The sequence below is a fragment of the Thermobia domestica genome, chromosome 10, assembly GCF_964235325.1.
Source record: "Thermobia domestica chromosome 10, izTheDome1.hap1.1, whole genome shotgun sequence".
NCBI lineage: Eukaryota > Metazoa > Arthropoda > Insecta > Zygentoma > Lepismatidae > Thermobia > Thermobia domestica.
The window spans coordinates 180,984,885-181,003,521 of NC_137463.1; the positions used below are offsets into that span (position 1 = coordinate 180,984,885).

The 18,637-nt window shown below is 35.5% G+C and overlaps 1 protein-coding gene across 1 annotated transcript in view; it reads right to left on the reverse strand.

Moving 5' to 3' along the window:
• Positions 1-1,016: 1,016 nt before the first annotated feature.
• The window catches only part of LOC145662863 (runt-related transcription factor 2-like), a 260,111-nt gene continuing 242,490 nt past the window's right edge, over positions 1,017-18,637 (reverse strand). Inside the window, exons 4-5 of the mRNA XM_081728804.1 lie at positions 9,053-9,253; positions 1,017-6,547 (exon numbers count right to left, since the gene is read on the reverse strand). Of these exons, the coding sequence (XP_081584930.1) occupies positions 5,871-6,547; positions 9,053-9,253 (878 nt within the window). The 3' untranslated portion in view covers positions 1,017-5,870. The remainder of the gene's footprint in view (positions 6,548-9,052; positions 9,254-18,637) is intronic.

The following is an 18,637-nucleotide window of genomic DNA, read 5'->3' on the forward strand; positions in this document are numbered from 1 at the left end:
TTTTGGAGTCGTGTATACATTGTGCACGATATTCTACAGTACTGAGAAGTTTGTTTCCGATGGCTTCCACGTGAAATACTACGTGACAACGTGGCTGAACACGCATTACAAGGAATGAATCTTCAAACTCATACCACGATGCTACAAGTGCCTCAGCCGATATGGGGACTGTGTCGAAAATAATCTAATGTATGTACTCTGTTGGCTGTATTGGTTATATGAAATAAATATACACGTTTCTCTGCATGCTTTGTAACCTTACTTTTTGATAACTCCTCGTACGTTCAACTAAAATAAAAATAAAATCTGACCAAAGCGTCCTCTTATAAGTGCTGACTCTTAATATATTTTTGGCAATATATTATTGGCTTCACAGAATAAAATGAATAAGTTAATGTGTCTGATGAAGGTAATGATATCTGATAAGAGATAATAATGTGTCTGAGGAAGGCAATGATATCTGATAAGAGATTATAATGTGTCTGATGAAGGCAATGATATCTGATAAGAGATAGTAATGTTTTGATGAAGGCAACGGTATCTGATAAGAGATAATAATGTGTTTGATGAAGGCAATGATATCTGATAAGAGATAATAATGTGTCTGATGAAGTCAGTGATGTCTTATAATAGATAATAATGTTTTTGATGAAGGCAATGATATCTGATAAGAGATAATAATGTGTGTGATGAAGGCAACGATATCTTATAATAGATAATAATATGTTTGATGAAGGCAATAATATCTGATAATAAATAATAATGTGTCTGATGAAGGCAACGATATGTTGTCGAAACTATAGCAAATTACTAATGGTGAAATCTTACGTGATTCTACAGTACACACGCTAAAGGGTGCTTGAAACCTAGTCACAGAATAAACAAAATTGGCTTATTTCTCCCACTGGCAGAAGCACTTAAACATTGTAGGGTATGCATACGTTTCTCAGAAAATAAAAGGAATAGATAACGTAAATACTATATATATTTATATACATAATATTTGTAATACTGGGTCTTTTATTTGCTTCGGAAATTTATAGCAAAATTAACATTGCTTTTTTTGTTTGTATGTTCTATTTTTTCTTCTATGAAATGAAAAACAAAACACTATCACAGTAGTATATCAATATAAATACAGGGTAAAAACAAATATATTTTTTTCAACAACAAAATAAACTAATTCGTTTTCTTAAAAACTTTGTCATGGTTTTTATTATTTAAGTTTCTTCGACTGTCTTTATTTTAAATTTCAATTCACTAACAAATTTGATGTCTTTTCTATACATTTGGACGATGAAGATGCTTGGCATCTATCATTTTCTTCTGCACTGAAGTATGTTAAGGTATGATTAAACATTGAATATAACACATATACACTCACTCACGCACACCACTCATTTAGTCCTACTTTATATATATATACACACACACATGATTTTCACTGGTAAATAATTTTTGCCTTTCATAAGTATATCACGATTTATTTCACTTGATCTTTTGTAACTTTATTTTATGTTTGGTCCACTTCTCCAGCAAGTCAGAAGTCTTATTTATGTTTCTGTCAGTTTAGTTTCTGTCAACTTTTAAAGATTACAATTATTTTTTACTTTGTTTATTTTTTAAGGTCTGTTTTCATTTTCTTTTCTAAAACACGTGAGAGTATTTATACAAAAATAGTACATATACTAAAACAATTACAGTTTATATGTTTATTTCTAACACAACTATTTGTATTACTTACACTTCAAGTAAACTATTTGTAAATTAGTTACATTTTCGCATAAACTTAAAAATAAGTCCTTGTTTTAATTTAATTTTATTATTGAAGTACCGTATTAGGAATAATTTTCTTTGCACTTAATTTCGAGATCAGTTTGTTGTCACAGGTATATTTAGGCTCTTGTCTTATTTCTTTATTTTCCTTAAAAAGTAGTGTTACGTTAGCAGCAAGGTTCTAGAAAATCGTACAGATAATATTGTGTTATACTCAGTTTGGGAAACATTGCCATGTAGCCATTTTTAACATTTGGAAAATGTTTCGTTAACTTAATCGAACTTGACTATTTCGGAATCAGTCAATGATTAGTTTTCCCAAATGACAGTAAAATATTGCAAACTACTATACGGTGACATATTCTGAACTGGATAATATGATGTGGAAGAATACCATGGAAGTCCGTAGCGTCATATTTATACAGTATGTAGGCTACATCTTATTTAGAGTATAGTTGTGAAAAATTAATGTTTAAAATGTTTGAACTAAGTATAAAAATCTTTCTTTTAATGCATTCATCTTATTGTATTATATAGTGTATATACAACACAAGGTATATAATCTGTACAATTCGTTGAAACACACAAATTCATTAACATAAAAGTGCATTAAATTGATGCATGTTTGTAATAAAATTTACTTTCTCGAGGTACAACAGTTAAATCTGTACTGTTTGTAAGAAGTTAACAAACAGTGAAATAAAAATAAAAAAAACTACTTGCAAAAATAGTATTGTGATTGCACTTAAATGAAGATCACGTGGGAAAACAAACATCATTACAACATGACGAAAACAGAAGTAACCGTGACTAATGTATATTAACAGGTACTACTGGTCTTGTAATACTATTATAGAGCTGATAAAAATCATACTTTTTACAACCATAAAATTACGACTGAATTCAGCAAATTAGTCTAGAACTTTAGGAAGTTAGAGAAGTACCGGTATATGAAAAAAGAAACTTGAATAAATGTTGATTGACTGATTGATTTATATTTATGACTTTTTCAGAAGCGAGGCTAATATAGAAGGAGACCTACAATTTAAAATGAGATCTGAACCACTGCCGTGCCAAATGCAGTGCAGTGCCGATTCCATGCTCTTCTACTGGGAATCGAACCTGAGATCTCGTTTGAATATGGACGAGTGAAATTTAAAGTGGTATGCATTATATTTTCTTGTCTAACACCGCTTTTCTGATAAACAAAACAGCTTTTTTTTTTTTAAAAAAAAAAAAAGCCGCTATAACTTTCACAGTCATCTGTTGAAATTTGCTATCTTTCAAGATGAATCTCTGACTTACTTCACATTTTCTGTTGACAAGTTGACTTATCTAGTTCTAGTTTTTATGTTTACTTTTTTTGGCAGATTTACATCACTTTAAGTTTCACCCATCCATATGCATAATAAGCAACGTTATCGTTGTAATACGTTTATCCGATTTGATTAACCTTGCTGCTATATGCTTTGCTTTGTATAGTTTATTTTGAAAATTCACCAACAATAATGGTTTATAAATTTAATAGTAATCTATCGCATACACACGAATTTGTGTAGACAATGTAAATTTCAAAAGTAGCAAGCAATAAGTTGTTAACTTTCTAAAACGAAAATATATTTGTGCTTACTTTTATTATATTTTATTATTTTGTATTAATACGGAGTTTCTCTCACAAGTATTAAAAACAAAAACAAGTGACCATTAAATATAAGTTCCCACTTTCCTTTCATTAGCACAATATCATCAATGGTTGTTATAATATATTGTAACAGAATAATAGCTTGAATCATTTCATACATAGGTTGGACAAAAACTAATGGCAACACCGTTCTCACGTCAGAGTGCCTCAGCATTATAAGATTTCCGTAGCTGATAAGGTTGATATGAGGCAATGAAGTGAGGTGAGTGGTAACGACTGTGTGGTATTTAGTCAAAACCAACAGTGTCGTAAAGTAGAGAGGAAACGCCATAACAGTGTGTTTAGAAAGACGCACAATTGGATCAGATTGAAATGGCACGTGGGAGTAGTGCACAACAATGTTTTAAGGAACTTTGTGATGATCTTTTCGCCAAAATGAAGGAAACCACTTCGCGCGAAGCACTACAACATAAGAATAGCCATTATCCGTGTCATATGGCTTTCCTTACGGGAGATCGGCAAAGATTGATAGGCTGACGGTGTATGACGCCTTCCATGCTTGTGGCAGAAGGTGATAGAGATGAGAGGCAACTACATTGAATGAATTTTAACAGGTGTTCTTCTGTGGATAAAGCCAGGTACGAATTATAACAATGTGGTCATTACTTTATTTCATTCAGCCTTCGTACTTAGAAAATGGTATGAAATAAATTTATATAGTCACAGACTATATCTTCAGTAGATCAGAAATCTACAAGCGTTATCAGGAGAGTAAATTACGGTCCATAAACTCCATTTTGCGAAGCTATGGGTGAATCGTGACGGAAATCCATGTGTTTAAGAACTAATGGAAAAGATACTAAAGGTAATGTTCACTGTATAGTGTCGCCTTATTTTTTCCTTTTTCTTCAAAATCCTATTTTAGTACGTTCCACACAATATAGTGGCAGAAAATTAATAAATTGCTCGCAAGAGATCGTTTAAGAAATATACTATTTCGTTAATACAGAAGTAAAATCTGTAACAAGGAAAAGTGTAAGTTACTTAGCACTGAAATTATGTTGAAATAGATAATGACTCATTCCTATGACTTGGTTTTTGCCAGAATTCTTGTAGGAATATATGTAATAATTTTTTTACATTGCATAATACTACTAATTCAAAGAAGAATTTAATTATGTAGTTTTCTTGGTGTTAACAAAACAATATTAAGAAAATTGACTATATTTTCCTACATAAGACAATTTGCCTCCTAGCCAGATTGTGATATCAAAGATTTAAGAGATAATTTAATAGAAAATTCACCCCAACTTATTTGATATAAGACAAGTTATTTAGTTTTCGTAAAATTAATTATATCAATTAGAGGAAAGGTAAAGACAGAGTTTTAAAAAAATATATTATACAGTCTGTCCAATGGGAAAGGTGACGATTTTTTTTGCTATGGAACTACTAACACCATCTATGTAGTATGTAGTGACATATTTCTATCTTCCGTGAAAGTTGCAAAGCGCTAACAGCGACGGACGATGTATAAGTTACGTATCGTTTGACTAACAGTACCTGCTTAACATCAGTCGCAAAGGGAGCAACGTGCCAACATTAAATTCTGTTTCAAAAATCAAATTGGATTAAATATGCAACTTCAAAAGATTTAAACGGTTTATGGTAGTGAGGCATTGAGCCGTAAGAACGTGTTAAAGTGGTATGCAAGATTTCGTGATGTAGGGGAAGCATTGAAGACCGCCCATGACCAGAACCAGCAGTGATTGTGCGAACTTACTAAAACGTCCTAACAGTGGCGGAGATTGTGCGCAAAGATCGTTGTGCATCTTCAAGGCTCATCAAGGACCTCGCTGTCCATCTCATTTTAACAGAAAACGACAAACGTAAGGTATGTGCGCGATTCGTGCACATCGCGACTATGCATCGAGACAAACGGTGATGGTGACACTAGCGTACGCAAAAGTTTGTCAAGGAGGGGAGGGATTCATACTCCAAGTTAATATATTTTCAGGTGTTTGTTTACATATCCTTATATGGTAAATGTTTACTTTTACATTATATATTGCTTTAGAGGGGGATTAAACCCCGAACCCTCCCTTGCGTAAGCCACTGGATGCTGATAATGATAACGAATAAAATAAATAAAGAAAGTAGGAGGGAACAAGAAAATAAAAACCGACAAAACTCGCGCGTACAGTGTTCACCATTGGTGCGAGCTGGGATCGAACCAGGGGCTTCATGAACCAGAGGTGAGCCTTTTACCAGTAATCATTGCGGCACTAAAAGTAGTATTTTAATTACAACGCCAAAAATAAATAATTGCATAATCTTATGTTTAAAACTATTATAGTTTAGAACAACAATAAAATTATTAGTTACATGTTTGTACTTATTGCTTGCCACATTTTGAAAGACAGATAACTTTTTTTTTTTAGTACATTGTATGTCAATATGGCCGCCAAACGGACGGATCTGATTGACTTACTACGCGATCTGTGGAGTATCTATCTGCACTTTGTTCTGCGTTCATTTGCCCTTGTAACAATAAAGGCTGCGAAGCTTCGATCGCTCGCGAACCAGAAATAGTAATGTTGCTGGAACTAGTAACAATTGCAACTTCTTCCTGTTGATGGTCTCGATATTGCTGGTCCATAGGCTTGATATCATTCATACCTGTTCCCCCGCCACTCCCGTGCAAATGTAGATGGATTTGACTCTGATTAACACTCGAGTAAACATGAGGGTAGAGTAAAGTGGGTTGAATCATGGGAGGGCTTAGGTACATTCCACTATTTGAACTTCCACCACTATTGTAGTAACCGTGAGTGCTTGGATAGCTGTGTAAACCACTCATGTACGATGCAGAACCAAAGGACATGGCTGTTGTCGTTGGTGAACCAGTATGATGGTGATAGGGATTGGTGGCTACTGGATTCGTTGCTGATGCTGGAACGGACGGGTCTGTGTACCTCGTTGATACTAAAGAGAAAGGGTCGGAGGATGACCTCTGAGAATTTGGTCCACTGAGTCCTAAACTGTCCACCTCTGTCTTCATTCGAGTGTCACTGGGGTAAGCGTAGTCGCCAGCGTTGTTCGTGATGCTGTTTCCAGGGTCTGGCAAAACTGAAATACAAGAAATGTTAGACAAATAAATTAGTATAAATTTTTATGTTCCAAAGAGGCTCAGATTTCATGTAAGATTTCTTAATTTATTAAAAATTCAACTTCATCATCATCATATTCTACCATCATTAGCAAGGTGATTTGTTGCATATTTAGAAGTTTCTATGTGTTATTATTCTAAGCTAAACTGTTATTGTTTTAATTACTCTCTTTAACATTGTCCATCAACTACGGTATTCTTCTTAACCTCCCTCTTTTACCTTTTACCATATTTTTTCAACAAACTTGCAAAACATTTTTTAAAATTAATTTTTAATAAGTTTCTTATTGTCTTTTCAGCTTTTAAATTAAAGTATTTGAGAAATAATGTTATTTCAGGCATCTTCCATATTTGTCTCCAAATACATAGCTACTGTTAGTTTTTTTATAAATTATCTACTTATTGTTTCGTCGATCCCTTCTTGATTTTCCTATAGACAACGTGGTAAAGTGATGGGGGAGGAACGATGGCTCAATGGTAAAATGCTTACCTCTGGTGCGTGGGGTCCTTGGTTCTATTTCCAGTCAAGTATGCTTCTGGTGGACAACATCGTGTCCGTGGGTTTTCTCAGGGTACTCCCGTTTCCTCCCAATTTTCATTCCAGAAATTCTTCCATAATCATTCACTTGCTTTCATAATCTCCCTTAGCCTAACGGACATAACCATGAGACGTTAACTCAAAGATTTCATTTGTTTTGTAAAATGACGAAATAAGTTAAATCATCTGTTGAACGGGGGTCTCAATGGATCCGCTTTTTCCTATTTAAAATAAAACTGCATCAAAGTTTTCAAGCTATATCGGTTTACTAGGGTAAAGAAATGAAGAGGGATCCAGAAATGCAGTACATTACTTATTCTACTCTCTTCATTTATAAATAGTGATGTAAGTAAGTAAAAGAATAGGCTAACGTCACTTGGTAATGTAAACCAATCAATTAAAAACGGTCACTTTCTTTGGGATATCTTTTGCTTGTACTATAAATTTGTGCCACAAATTTGATTACCGAAGTCAACTAAAACTATCAAGTAAATAAGAAAAGTATGTACGAGTATTTATTAGTTACGGTAGTCAATCTGGTTGAGCTAGCACTTCTCACTTTCATGCATTTGGCTCTCGTTTGCACTTAAATTCTTACTTACTTTGAAAAAAATAATTTCATGTTTTACATAGTTCGTTTGACAGTTTTTATTGTTGCTAATGTAAAGGCAAAGTTACTTTATTTTTAAATTTGAGCTTAATAATAATAATAATAATAATAATAATAATAATAATAATAATAATAATAATAATAATAATAATAATAATAATAATAATAATAATAATAATAAAAGAAGAAGAAGCTTTAAAATACACTTTCCCTTGATATAATTTCTGTCTATCTGTTGAAGTTTAGCGTCCCTTTGCAGCACCGAGGCTATATAGGGCGTTGATCTACAGTTTAAAGTGAAATCCAAACCACTATAATTCCTTGAATGTTCTCCAATCAGGATTTTGAACCAGGGATCACGTGATATGCTTTTGGAAAGTGCTGCTGGTCCATAGCTATAAAATAGTTGGTCCACACTGAGTGTTAGATAAAATAGAAATAATTGCTCAAAGAAATATTGTTATTACCTAATAGTTTATTTTATCTTATGTAATCTACCTTTCTTAACTTTGCTCACAATACATTGAACAGGGATATCTCAACCTGGGGATCGGAATCCCTAGGGAGGTTGTGACAGGAATACATAGGAGTCGTGAAGGAGGTAAAAAGATTAATGTAATTAGGATCTAGTAGCGGAAGAAAAAAATTTTCAAAGACTATTTTGAATTTCTTATTTTGACGGAGCTCCCTCGGAGCTCCCTCGTGGCAAGCGGTTAGCGTACGTGCCTTTGGCGTGGGAAACCCGCATTCGATTCCCGGCGGAGCTAATGTGGTTCGGATTCCACTTTAAGCTGTAGATCTACGTCTCATATAACCTCGCTGCTGAAAGGGACACTTTTATTTTGATAGACATATTTTTATTTCCATACTTATGAAATACAACAAAGAATAGGCCTAGACAGAGTTGTACAACTCAAATATGTTTTACCTTTTGTTTTCTTTTGATTTCTTCACAAAAGAGGAACTCTATCATACATGTAACTAAAACATTAACCTAGGATACCGGTACTCAAAAGTATTTACTTTTTTTTTCTTTCTTACATACAATGTTCTTTGTGTAGGCCTAAACGAATTATCCCCTAAACAATTACATTATTTTAGCTTCTCCATATACAAAATAAAGAAAGCAACAATAATACGAACCGGAAATTACTTATGAGGGTCGCTAGCAAAAAGCACGTGATAAAAGGGGTGTCATGATATGAAATAGGTTGAGAAATCCTGCTCTTAACCAACTTATATAGTTAAAGTACTTCCACTGGATTTCCTACTTTTGCTAGTATTACAGTACTATAATTAAGGAAGTTTTTTTCTTACCTGCTGGTAAATGACTGATGGTTCCGTCAGAAGGCGTGACTTGGCCTGTGAGATCAGAATATCCGCTGAAATTGGAGGATTGGAGAGTGGACGGCGAGTTTGTAGATCCTAAACCTCCTGACAGGTACGATGGATAGGGATTCGGATTATAACTACCCCAAGGAGGGTCGGTGCTTCCTAAACCCAGACCCTGGTTGGAATCTGAAATGAGAAATAAATAAAGCCCAAATTAAGTTTTGTGGAGACCTAATGAACATTATGAAATTGTTACTGTAATAATACACTATGTATAACAAACTATGTAGTTCAAGTAGTTTTTTTAATGTAGTATTCAAGACTTAATTCATATTCGACATAAGAACATCAGATTAGTTGTTGTAATATTTGATAGAGATGCACTAATGAGGGCAGCAGTATAAGATTTGGGGGAAGGGGTCCAAAAACAATGCTTTAAATTTTAACCAGGATAACAAGAATATAAGCTGATATACATAGTCTGGTACGTTTGACACAAAATAAGCACAAATTCTTTGATAGGTGGCCTGGCAAACTTTGCTGAGACCGGTCAAGGTCAGTTGCCAAATCTAGCCAAAATGAAAGCAGAAACCAATATGAAACGTTATTTCTCATGAATTGCATTTTCACTGAAAGGTAAAATTTCAAATTTTAAGCAGAGATTGTATTCCACATGTTCAACTTTTCAAGGCAAATCGGAGCAATATTGGGATGAAGGTTATTAAGAATCTACTGGAAATTTGGTTGAGATCGGTCGAAGCTAAAGGCAAATTTGGGCAAGATCAAAGGCCAAAACCAAAAGTAATTCATTAAATGACTTTGCCCGGAGGAAACTGGAACAAGAACGTGCGTTTAAGCTACCCATTATGAAAGAACTATTCTTAAGCATAAAAAGGTATGGGCGTGGTTTTTATAATCTAAAAATTGTTTAGCTTCAACATTTTCATTCCAAAATTGAAAACAACTGTGAGATCATTCGTTAGCGTTATTTACAGACTTAGTTTATTTTTAAGTGGCCTACTTTCTAAGTTGTCATATTGTTCATTTTTATTACGTTTTCAGAAAAGTTATGAAAAATGGAACGAATAGTTTTAAATAGTTTTAACCCTGTTACTATTTGAAGTTACTACGTCAATCTTATAGACTTATTGATTTATTTTTAACTGCTAAAGATAATAAGTTAAGTGTCTTGAATACTTCTACTTAATCTTCGTTTTTTTTTTTTTTAGCTCATTGATTTACGAGGGGTACTCCAAAAGTTCCTTGAATTTCTTTGTAACTATTTATTACCACAATATAGGTACTCATTCAATTAATCACCTTCAAAATAGACTCCTTGAGAACACACATTGTTGCATCGCTCCTGCCATTGCTAGAAACAACGTAAAAAGTCCTGTTTTGATATGATCGGAAGTTTAGCCGTCGCGTTGGTTTGAATGGCTTCTACGGTGGCAAAACAATTACCTTTGAGGCCTTTTTTTTAATCTTGAGTAAGAGCCAGAGATCCGCTGGTGCTAAATCCGGTGAGTAAGGAGGCTGATAGAGGAGGATTTCTGGCTCTTCCCCAAGATGAAAAAGGACCTCAAAGGTAACCGTTTTAGTCACCGTAGAAGACATCTAAACCAACACGACAGCTGAAGTTCGGGACACACCAAAACACGACTTTCAGCGTTGTTTCCAGCAATGGCAGTAGCGGTGGAACAATTGTGTGTGCGTTCTCAAGGAGCCTATTTTGAAGGCAATTAAGTGAATGTATACCTATATTGTGGTAATAAATAGTTACAACGAAATTCCAGGAACATTTTGACCAACGCTTGTATATGAGGAACAATTTTTATGTTTTCTTTCGAATAAATTGGAATTTCAATGGTCTTATTTTACTCATATCTTCTTCAAATATATTTAAATATCCCTTACTTTTATAATCAATTTCAATATAAGTAATAATACATTCATATGTAATACAAACTCATTTTGAAAAGGCACGAAACATTCAGCAAGATTTGAAGAATAAATCAGCAAAATTATGTAAATTATAATCGCAATTCTCCGTATAAATCAATGGCTTAAAAGCAAAGGTGGAGTGGATAATCAACATCTGAAACTCTATCTCTTTGGATATCAGTACTGATACTTTCACACTCGTCCAATTTTTTGAAACCAATCCGACCTAACGAACTAGCTATTTTCCCTGTGTGTGTGTGTGTGGTGTTTAATGTTCACTGTTCTGTTGCACTTCATTTGTCTGCATCATCATATTGCCTGGAATTGGTGAGTAACCTAAAACCGGAAGACGACTAATTAGTGTGAGTCAACTGTGACAAATGTGTCGTATGAAATGAACACAACAAGGGATGATGATGATGTTTTTTATTTTATTTTTTTATCTCGCACTGAAAACACTGATAATTACCACGTTGAGTGGATGCTTTGTCCATGTTGCATAAGTAATTTTCTTTTTTAACTGCCTGCAATGAGCAGCAATGCTTCAGAGAGAGATCTAATTGGAACCGTTTTGAATCAAATTGTTATATGTCAATCTGTTGATAGTTCATGATTTCTTTTCTTTTTCATCTCTGAAATTTCGGAAGGGGTGGGAAAATTAGGTCTGTATGAAATATTAATTTTGGGTTTCAAAGTTCCGATTATCTTTACAAGTAGTATCTGCATTAGTGTTAGGAGAAAGCAGGTACACTCTATCTGCTAGTGAACAGTGTTTTTTTATATATAGTACATAAATAAATAACAAATCTGCCAATTATTGTTAATATTGATTGAATGACCTAGTTTTCAGAACTATGTAAAGTCATCGAAAACTGCGCATAAGAATTTCCTTTTAAACACGTAATTTTGTTCAACAGGATATGATATATCCATTGATTTTTATGTGTTACTTTGAACAATATAGCAGTTAGAAAAAAAAACTACGCCGTGCAGGCGTGTACATAGAAATTTATTTCAGGAGAGATCCAGAGCTCTTGAGGGAGTCTAAATTCAAAAATGAAATGAAAGCTTCCACTTTTACGTCCCACGTATTTTCAGTTTTACATGCTCGGCTAGCCTGAAGAAGATGGTACTTATGAGAAGTGATTGGAATAGTGGAATGAAAAAAGTAAGAGGAAACGGGAGAACCCCGAGAAAACCCACAACAAAGTGTTTGTTCACCACAAAGTTCACTTGGCACGAACTGAGATCGAACCAGGGGCCCACGCACTACAGGTGAACGTTCTGCCACTGAGCCACCGCGGCCACTAAATTGAATATGATCTTAAATTATATTCGAATATGTAAAATCACCTTTAAAATTACACTAAATTTACAGAAAAGTTGTGATTTCGGGAAGAAGGGTTGTAGAGCCCTAGAATTAATCTATTTTGTATATAAAATAGAAAATAATGTTCAGAAAGACCCCAAATCATTTTGGAATTTCATCAATTACAAGGAAAGAAACAGTAGGATCATATATGACCAAATTATACACACTAATAAGACAATTGCCGACAAATTTGTACAACATTTCATACATTTTAAGCATGTATATTGCTCGTGGAGAGACATCATATTCTTTAGATATTAGCGAAATAAGTGAAAACGAGTATAAATAATCAACAAGAAAGTTAAAAGCAAGTAAATCCACAGGTTATGATGAGATTCCGACGTATATATTTAAAGGTTGCGCTAAATTGCTTTGTATGCCACTATGTTACTTATACAGGGTGGGGCAAATAAAAGTGGCTCCAACAAGTGGATACGATTGGACATGAATTTATGCATGGAATCATATCACGTGTACACACACTACCGGTTCATATTTTAGTGCGGGTTGCGTTAGTGTGAATTGAGCAGTGCACAGGTGAAGATGATACTCACAGTGCAGCAGAGGGTGTTCGTTATGGAAGCGTGAAAACAAATCCGTACAAAAAGCGTGTTCAGTTGTTTCTTCATGAATTTCAAGGTGTCAAAGTGCAAGCAAAGACTGCAATCCACCGATTACTCAGAAAATGGCATCAGACAGGATCTGTTTTGAACAAGGCAAGAAAATCATTCCGAAACATGTCCGAACACCTGAAATTGTGGTCATTTTCATTCACGTGGTCATTCAAGAGATGAATGGTGGTCTTTTTTAACATCTGCTATAAGCAGGTTAGCAAACTACTTCCTTTCCTTTCCTGTGTTTCTTTGTACTCTGCTCTTCGGGCCACTTTTATTTCCCCCACCCTGTACAATATCATATTAAAAACTCAAATTTATCCAGACATTTGGAAAATAAGTAAAATAACACTGATATTTAAATCTGGTATTCTATATAAGATTTTTTAAAAAAATCGACCAACACATCTTATATCAGCACTTTCTAAAGTATTTGAGCAAATCATATATATATATACAGATGGTGATCAGAAAAATGGAAACACCTGTAGTTGGCAACACGTCAGATATATGGGTTGGCAGTGGTGTCATGGCGCCCGCAGCGCCGGACCGCTGGTGGTGGTGTGTTAGGTCGGTCTCCATACTACGTCAGGCGCAGTGAAACAGCAGTGTCCAGTGGCTGCAGCAGACGGAGGTAGTGTAAAATGGGAGACTTCTCAGATTTTCAAAGAGGGGAAATTGTTGATGCGCGGTTATGTGGAGTGAGTGTGACGGCAGTGGCTACTGTGTTAGGTGCGTCGCGTGGGACAGTGTCGAAGGTGATGACGGCGTACACAACACACGGGAAAACCACATCGGGAAAGCGGAACAGTGGGCGGAAGAAAATCATAAGTGACAGGTCACGCCGGGTATTAAAGCGCATTGTCACGCAGAACCGTCGTGCCACTGCGGAGCAAGTGACGGAGGAACTCAATCAGCACCTCCCCCACCCTGTTAGGACAATCACAGTCCGCCGCGAATTACATGACATGAACTTACGGGTTCGTGTTGCAAGGGCCAAACCGCTCATCAGGGACCATAACGCTTTCGCACGCCGCAAATGGTGCCGCGACCATGCAACTTGGACCGTTGAGGACTGGAAACGTGTGATATGGTCGGATGAGTCATCCTTCACCCTATTCCCAACCACGGGCCGTGTTCATGTGTGGAGAACGCCCAAAGAAGCTTATGATCTGCAGTGTCTCCGCCCAACTGTGAAACATGGCGGCGGCTCGGTGATGCTGTGGGCCGCCATATCATGGTTTTCATTGGGTCCTGTGGTCACACTTAGCGGACGAATCACTGCCAACGATTATGTCGCAATTTTAGGAGACTACTTGCATCCTATGGTCCGGAAGTTGTTCCTGGTCAATGCCGCCATCTTCCAGGATGATAATGCACCCATTCACACAGCTGGCGTTATTGCAGCGTGGTTTGAGGAACATCGGGATGAAGTTCAACACCTCCCCTGTACCGCCCAATCCCCATATCTCAACATAATTGAACATCTGTGGTCCGTCTTGGAAACACGACTCCGGCGACGATTTCCACCTCCATCCTCTCTCACAGAACTGGCCGATGCCCTGCACGAGGAATGGTGTAAAATTCCATTTGCTACCATTCACGACCTCTACGCCTCCATCCCACGTCGCATTAAAGCTGTTCTGAAGGCGAAAGGTGGCCCGACACCATATTAATCTGGTAAGTTGCAATTTCATTCAAGTGTTTCCATTTTTCTGATCACCATCTGTATATATATATATATATATATATATATATATATATATATATATATAAGATATATGAAATCATTTATACCATTTTCCAGCATGCTTTTTACCCAAATAGGAATACAACTACAAACTTGGTGACTTCTACTCAATATTTACTTGATTCTTTTAATGAAGGTCATTCGGTGGACACTATACGGACTTTTCTGAGGCGTTTGATAAAATAGATCATGCATTTTTACCCCAGAAATTATCAAATTTTGGCTTATCCTTTCGCTTATTAAAGCTAATATCTTTGTACCTGAATGGTCGTAAACAATTTGTCTTATATAAAAGAGTCAAAACAATTTACTTTTGAAGTAAGATCTGGCATATCTCAGGGTTCTAATTTAGGATAATTATTTTTTCTATTATTTATAAATGATTTGCCACGTGTTGTTAAATTTTCAGAGTGAATTTTATTTGCTGATGACGCAAGATATACAAGAAAAAAATAAATTATGCTTATTGTTTCATTGGTTCACTGTATATTTAGTGGGGAAAAAGACAAAGGAAGAAGCTGCTGTTTAGAATTGCAAAAGCCGACTCGAGGTTCTCCATGTGAATGACGAAGTTCTGTGACCTCTGGATCAAGGGACTGACTACTTTCTAGTCTTCCACAGATCATTTGCTAGGGGACGGCCAGGTGGGCATAGACTTCCTGAAACTCTTTCAGTTTTTTTGTTGATATAAATAGGTTCAAAAAACAAGTGGTCAAAAATGTAAGGGTGAATTTAAATAGTCTCCCCCAAAAAATTATCTCGGCCTTCCCTGTGCTAGTGTTTTGGCCACGGGTCTGGTTTTCTGGGTCATGGGTAATGAAGTTCATGATCCGTTCTCTCATTGCTTCCATCTACTGTCGGCTGGTGAAACTTTACCCTTACCAATTAAGTACTCTTTTACATTCATTTGCACACTGAAACTTTTAGGTATTTGACGTAAGCAGTTTGTATACCGTCGCAGTTGTTGCTATTATGGAAATGGAGAGATGTGGAACTTCAGTATTATATTCTGACTTTGTCCTCCGAGGAAAAGGCCTTGATATGCTATGGACATCGTACCCGTACCCCCTGCCCCCCAAAAATTGAAACCATGCAAATGGTTCGCATATACAAAGTTCTAGCTGTTACTATATTTCATACCCTCTACTCATCTTCCGCCACATTTGTTATACTGAAAGATTTTTTTTCTTACAAACAGAAAAAAAAAAAAAATATATGCTCCACATGCTGTTTGATAGTGGTTTATTTGTTACCATACGTAGAAGGCACACGACACAGACGCTTTTGAACACTTGACGCCTCTTTCCCGGTTGTCACTCCTTTTCTCAGAAAACAGCTGAACGAGATTTCGCAATTATCGTCTCAACTCAACTATTAAGATGAGCAAGCGACGTTGCTACGATTTTAAATACGTGTTTCAAGCAACTTTGTCACTAAATAGCAGGAAAATAAAACAAAAGATGCACCATCTATTCGACCATCTCTATTTTTAGTATGGTAGAAGAACAGTTGTTTAAAGCAGTGATGACCCAACTGTACTGGTATGTAAAAACGTAGACTATCTTTAATTTCTGGAAAATTACCGTTTCGTGACTAGGCCTACAATCCGGGTTGTGTCGAGAAAAAGGAAAATCGATCCTCCCTTAAAAACAATAGGGTTATACTTATTAGATATAGGTATACTTGAAATTAATTAAGAATGTCCATTAAACCAATGTAAATATGAGAATTTGAGGGAGAGGGTTTTGATACCCATGTCTCTTTGTTGTTGGTACTGTCTTGTAATAAGTGTGCCAATTTGTTGTAATATTAACGGCTTTAATCCATTTTGCTGCTTTTTGAACGATCTATAAGAATTTAGAGGGACAAAAGAGACCACTTTTGAGTTTATTGCTTGGTACGAATTTGTCTTTATTTGCGTGCAGTAACATCAGAGAGTCCATTAAAAAAATGTATGCATGTAGTTTAACCCATTAACGCCGAAATTATTTTTTGTTTTTATTTTCGGTGAAATTTGTAATTTTGAGTTATTTAGGTGTAAAGACCATTTAGGAGAAATTTTGAGTTCATGACGTAAGCGGTTTTGTTGGGGTGCCCCTTGATCATATGAACACGCTAGGCGTTTAAGTACTTTCGTATATCATGATTAAGTGGATGCCCTGTTAAATTATTAACACATATGGAAAAGAAAAGAAACATTTATTGTCTTAGAAATTGTTACACATTAGAAGACAATAATAAACACTATTTGGACTATGGAATTGTCAGGTTATGGAGCCCATATCTATGGAACTTTATGGAAATTGAAAAAATGGTAGGCGCACAAACCTATGCTACATTTGAAACATTTCGTATGTACTGTGTTTGAACACAGTGTACTTGCACAACGTTTACGTTTAGACCGAACCACTAAGTGGTTTCTCCCATAAAGACAAACGTCATCCCTTACATGGTGTTGTTGACTGCTGGACTCAGAAATATCTGGAAGCCCTGCATCTAATAGAATGGCTTTATAATTTTGCAAATAAGTTTGTACAATATGTATTGCAAATTCTAAGTGTGAGATGCCTATTCTGATTTTCTCAACATTAGCCATGCGATTCCTGCGATACATCAATCATCCAAGAGAGAGGCGCCCACCACCACATTTTGGACTTGATTCTAATTCTATAATATGAGATATCCTGGTCCATTTGATCAGTAAGTTTCATGTGCTTGCTAATATTCTCCGAATTCATACGAATTAATACTTTCTATTTTCATTTTGGAAATTTTGTTCATTAAAAACAGGTTGATCCCCGTTACACGTAACGCAGTTGTAACGACAGAGTTGTCACATCATCTTCACCAAGTCGAGTATTATCTGTAAAAACAATTTCAGCATGACTGGTAAGTTGGCGCCCTGCAATTTTGTCCATTTCCATCCCCCTTTCCCGAATCTTCATGCGAAAAGGCGTTAGACCTCGGAGGTTCAGTATGTCTTGCATGTCATGCACGTCATTCGATTCTAAAATATCAAGAATTTGTTGAAGTGACAGACCTCTGTATCTAAAGGGAAAACCATACAATTAGAAGTAACAAGAGTTGCAAAAGTCATTTCAAATAATAATAATAATAATAATAATAATAATAATAATAATAATAATAATAATAATAATAATAATAATAATAATAATAATAATAATAATAATAAGAAGAAGAAGAAGAAGAAGAAGAAGAAGAAGAATAAAGTAAAAAGAATAGAGTAAGTCAACTGAAAGCATGAACAAACTGTTCTAAATTGATATACCTGCAAAATTTTACTGTATAATTGACATCTATACGTACGTAAGAGAGAAGAAGCTACTTAAACGCCTTGCGTGTTCATATGAACACAGTGATGCAAAAAGTCAATGAACATGACCCAAATATTTTCAGATGAGTGAAATGTAATCAGTAACAACTTTTGACATCTCTAAAACATAAGCCAGCCGAAAATAATTTGAAAGGATAAGATATAAGATTGTTTTTAATACTTACTGCGAGGACGATGACATTTTTCTTGTATTTCTGGCGCGTTGCGGATATCTGTACCTCTAGGTTTCATTCACGCCCCAATGTGGAATTTGTTTTGCCCGAATATCGTTAACAGAAACTTCTCCTAGTAGTCAACACACAAAACGTAAAGAAACCACTGAAAATATGTTATACAAGGCTTATTTTCATAAATACTAGCTGCTGTGATCATATGATCACGCACGGCGCTAATGGGTTAATAGAATAGTTTTCGAAGCTCAATGCACTATATGAAACGAGACATTGTTCAAAGTGGGGTCCGAACCACACTACCTGTATACGAAGTAGTTAGGGATGCGCACGAGACGAGTCGAGACACGGCTCTTCTAATAGAA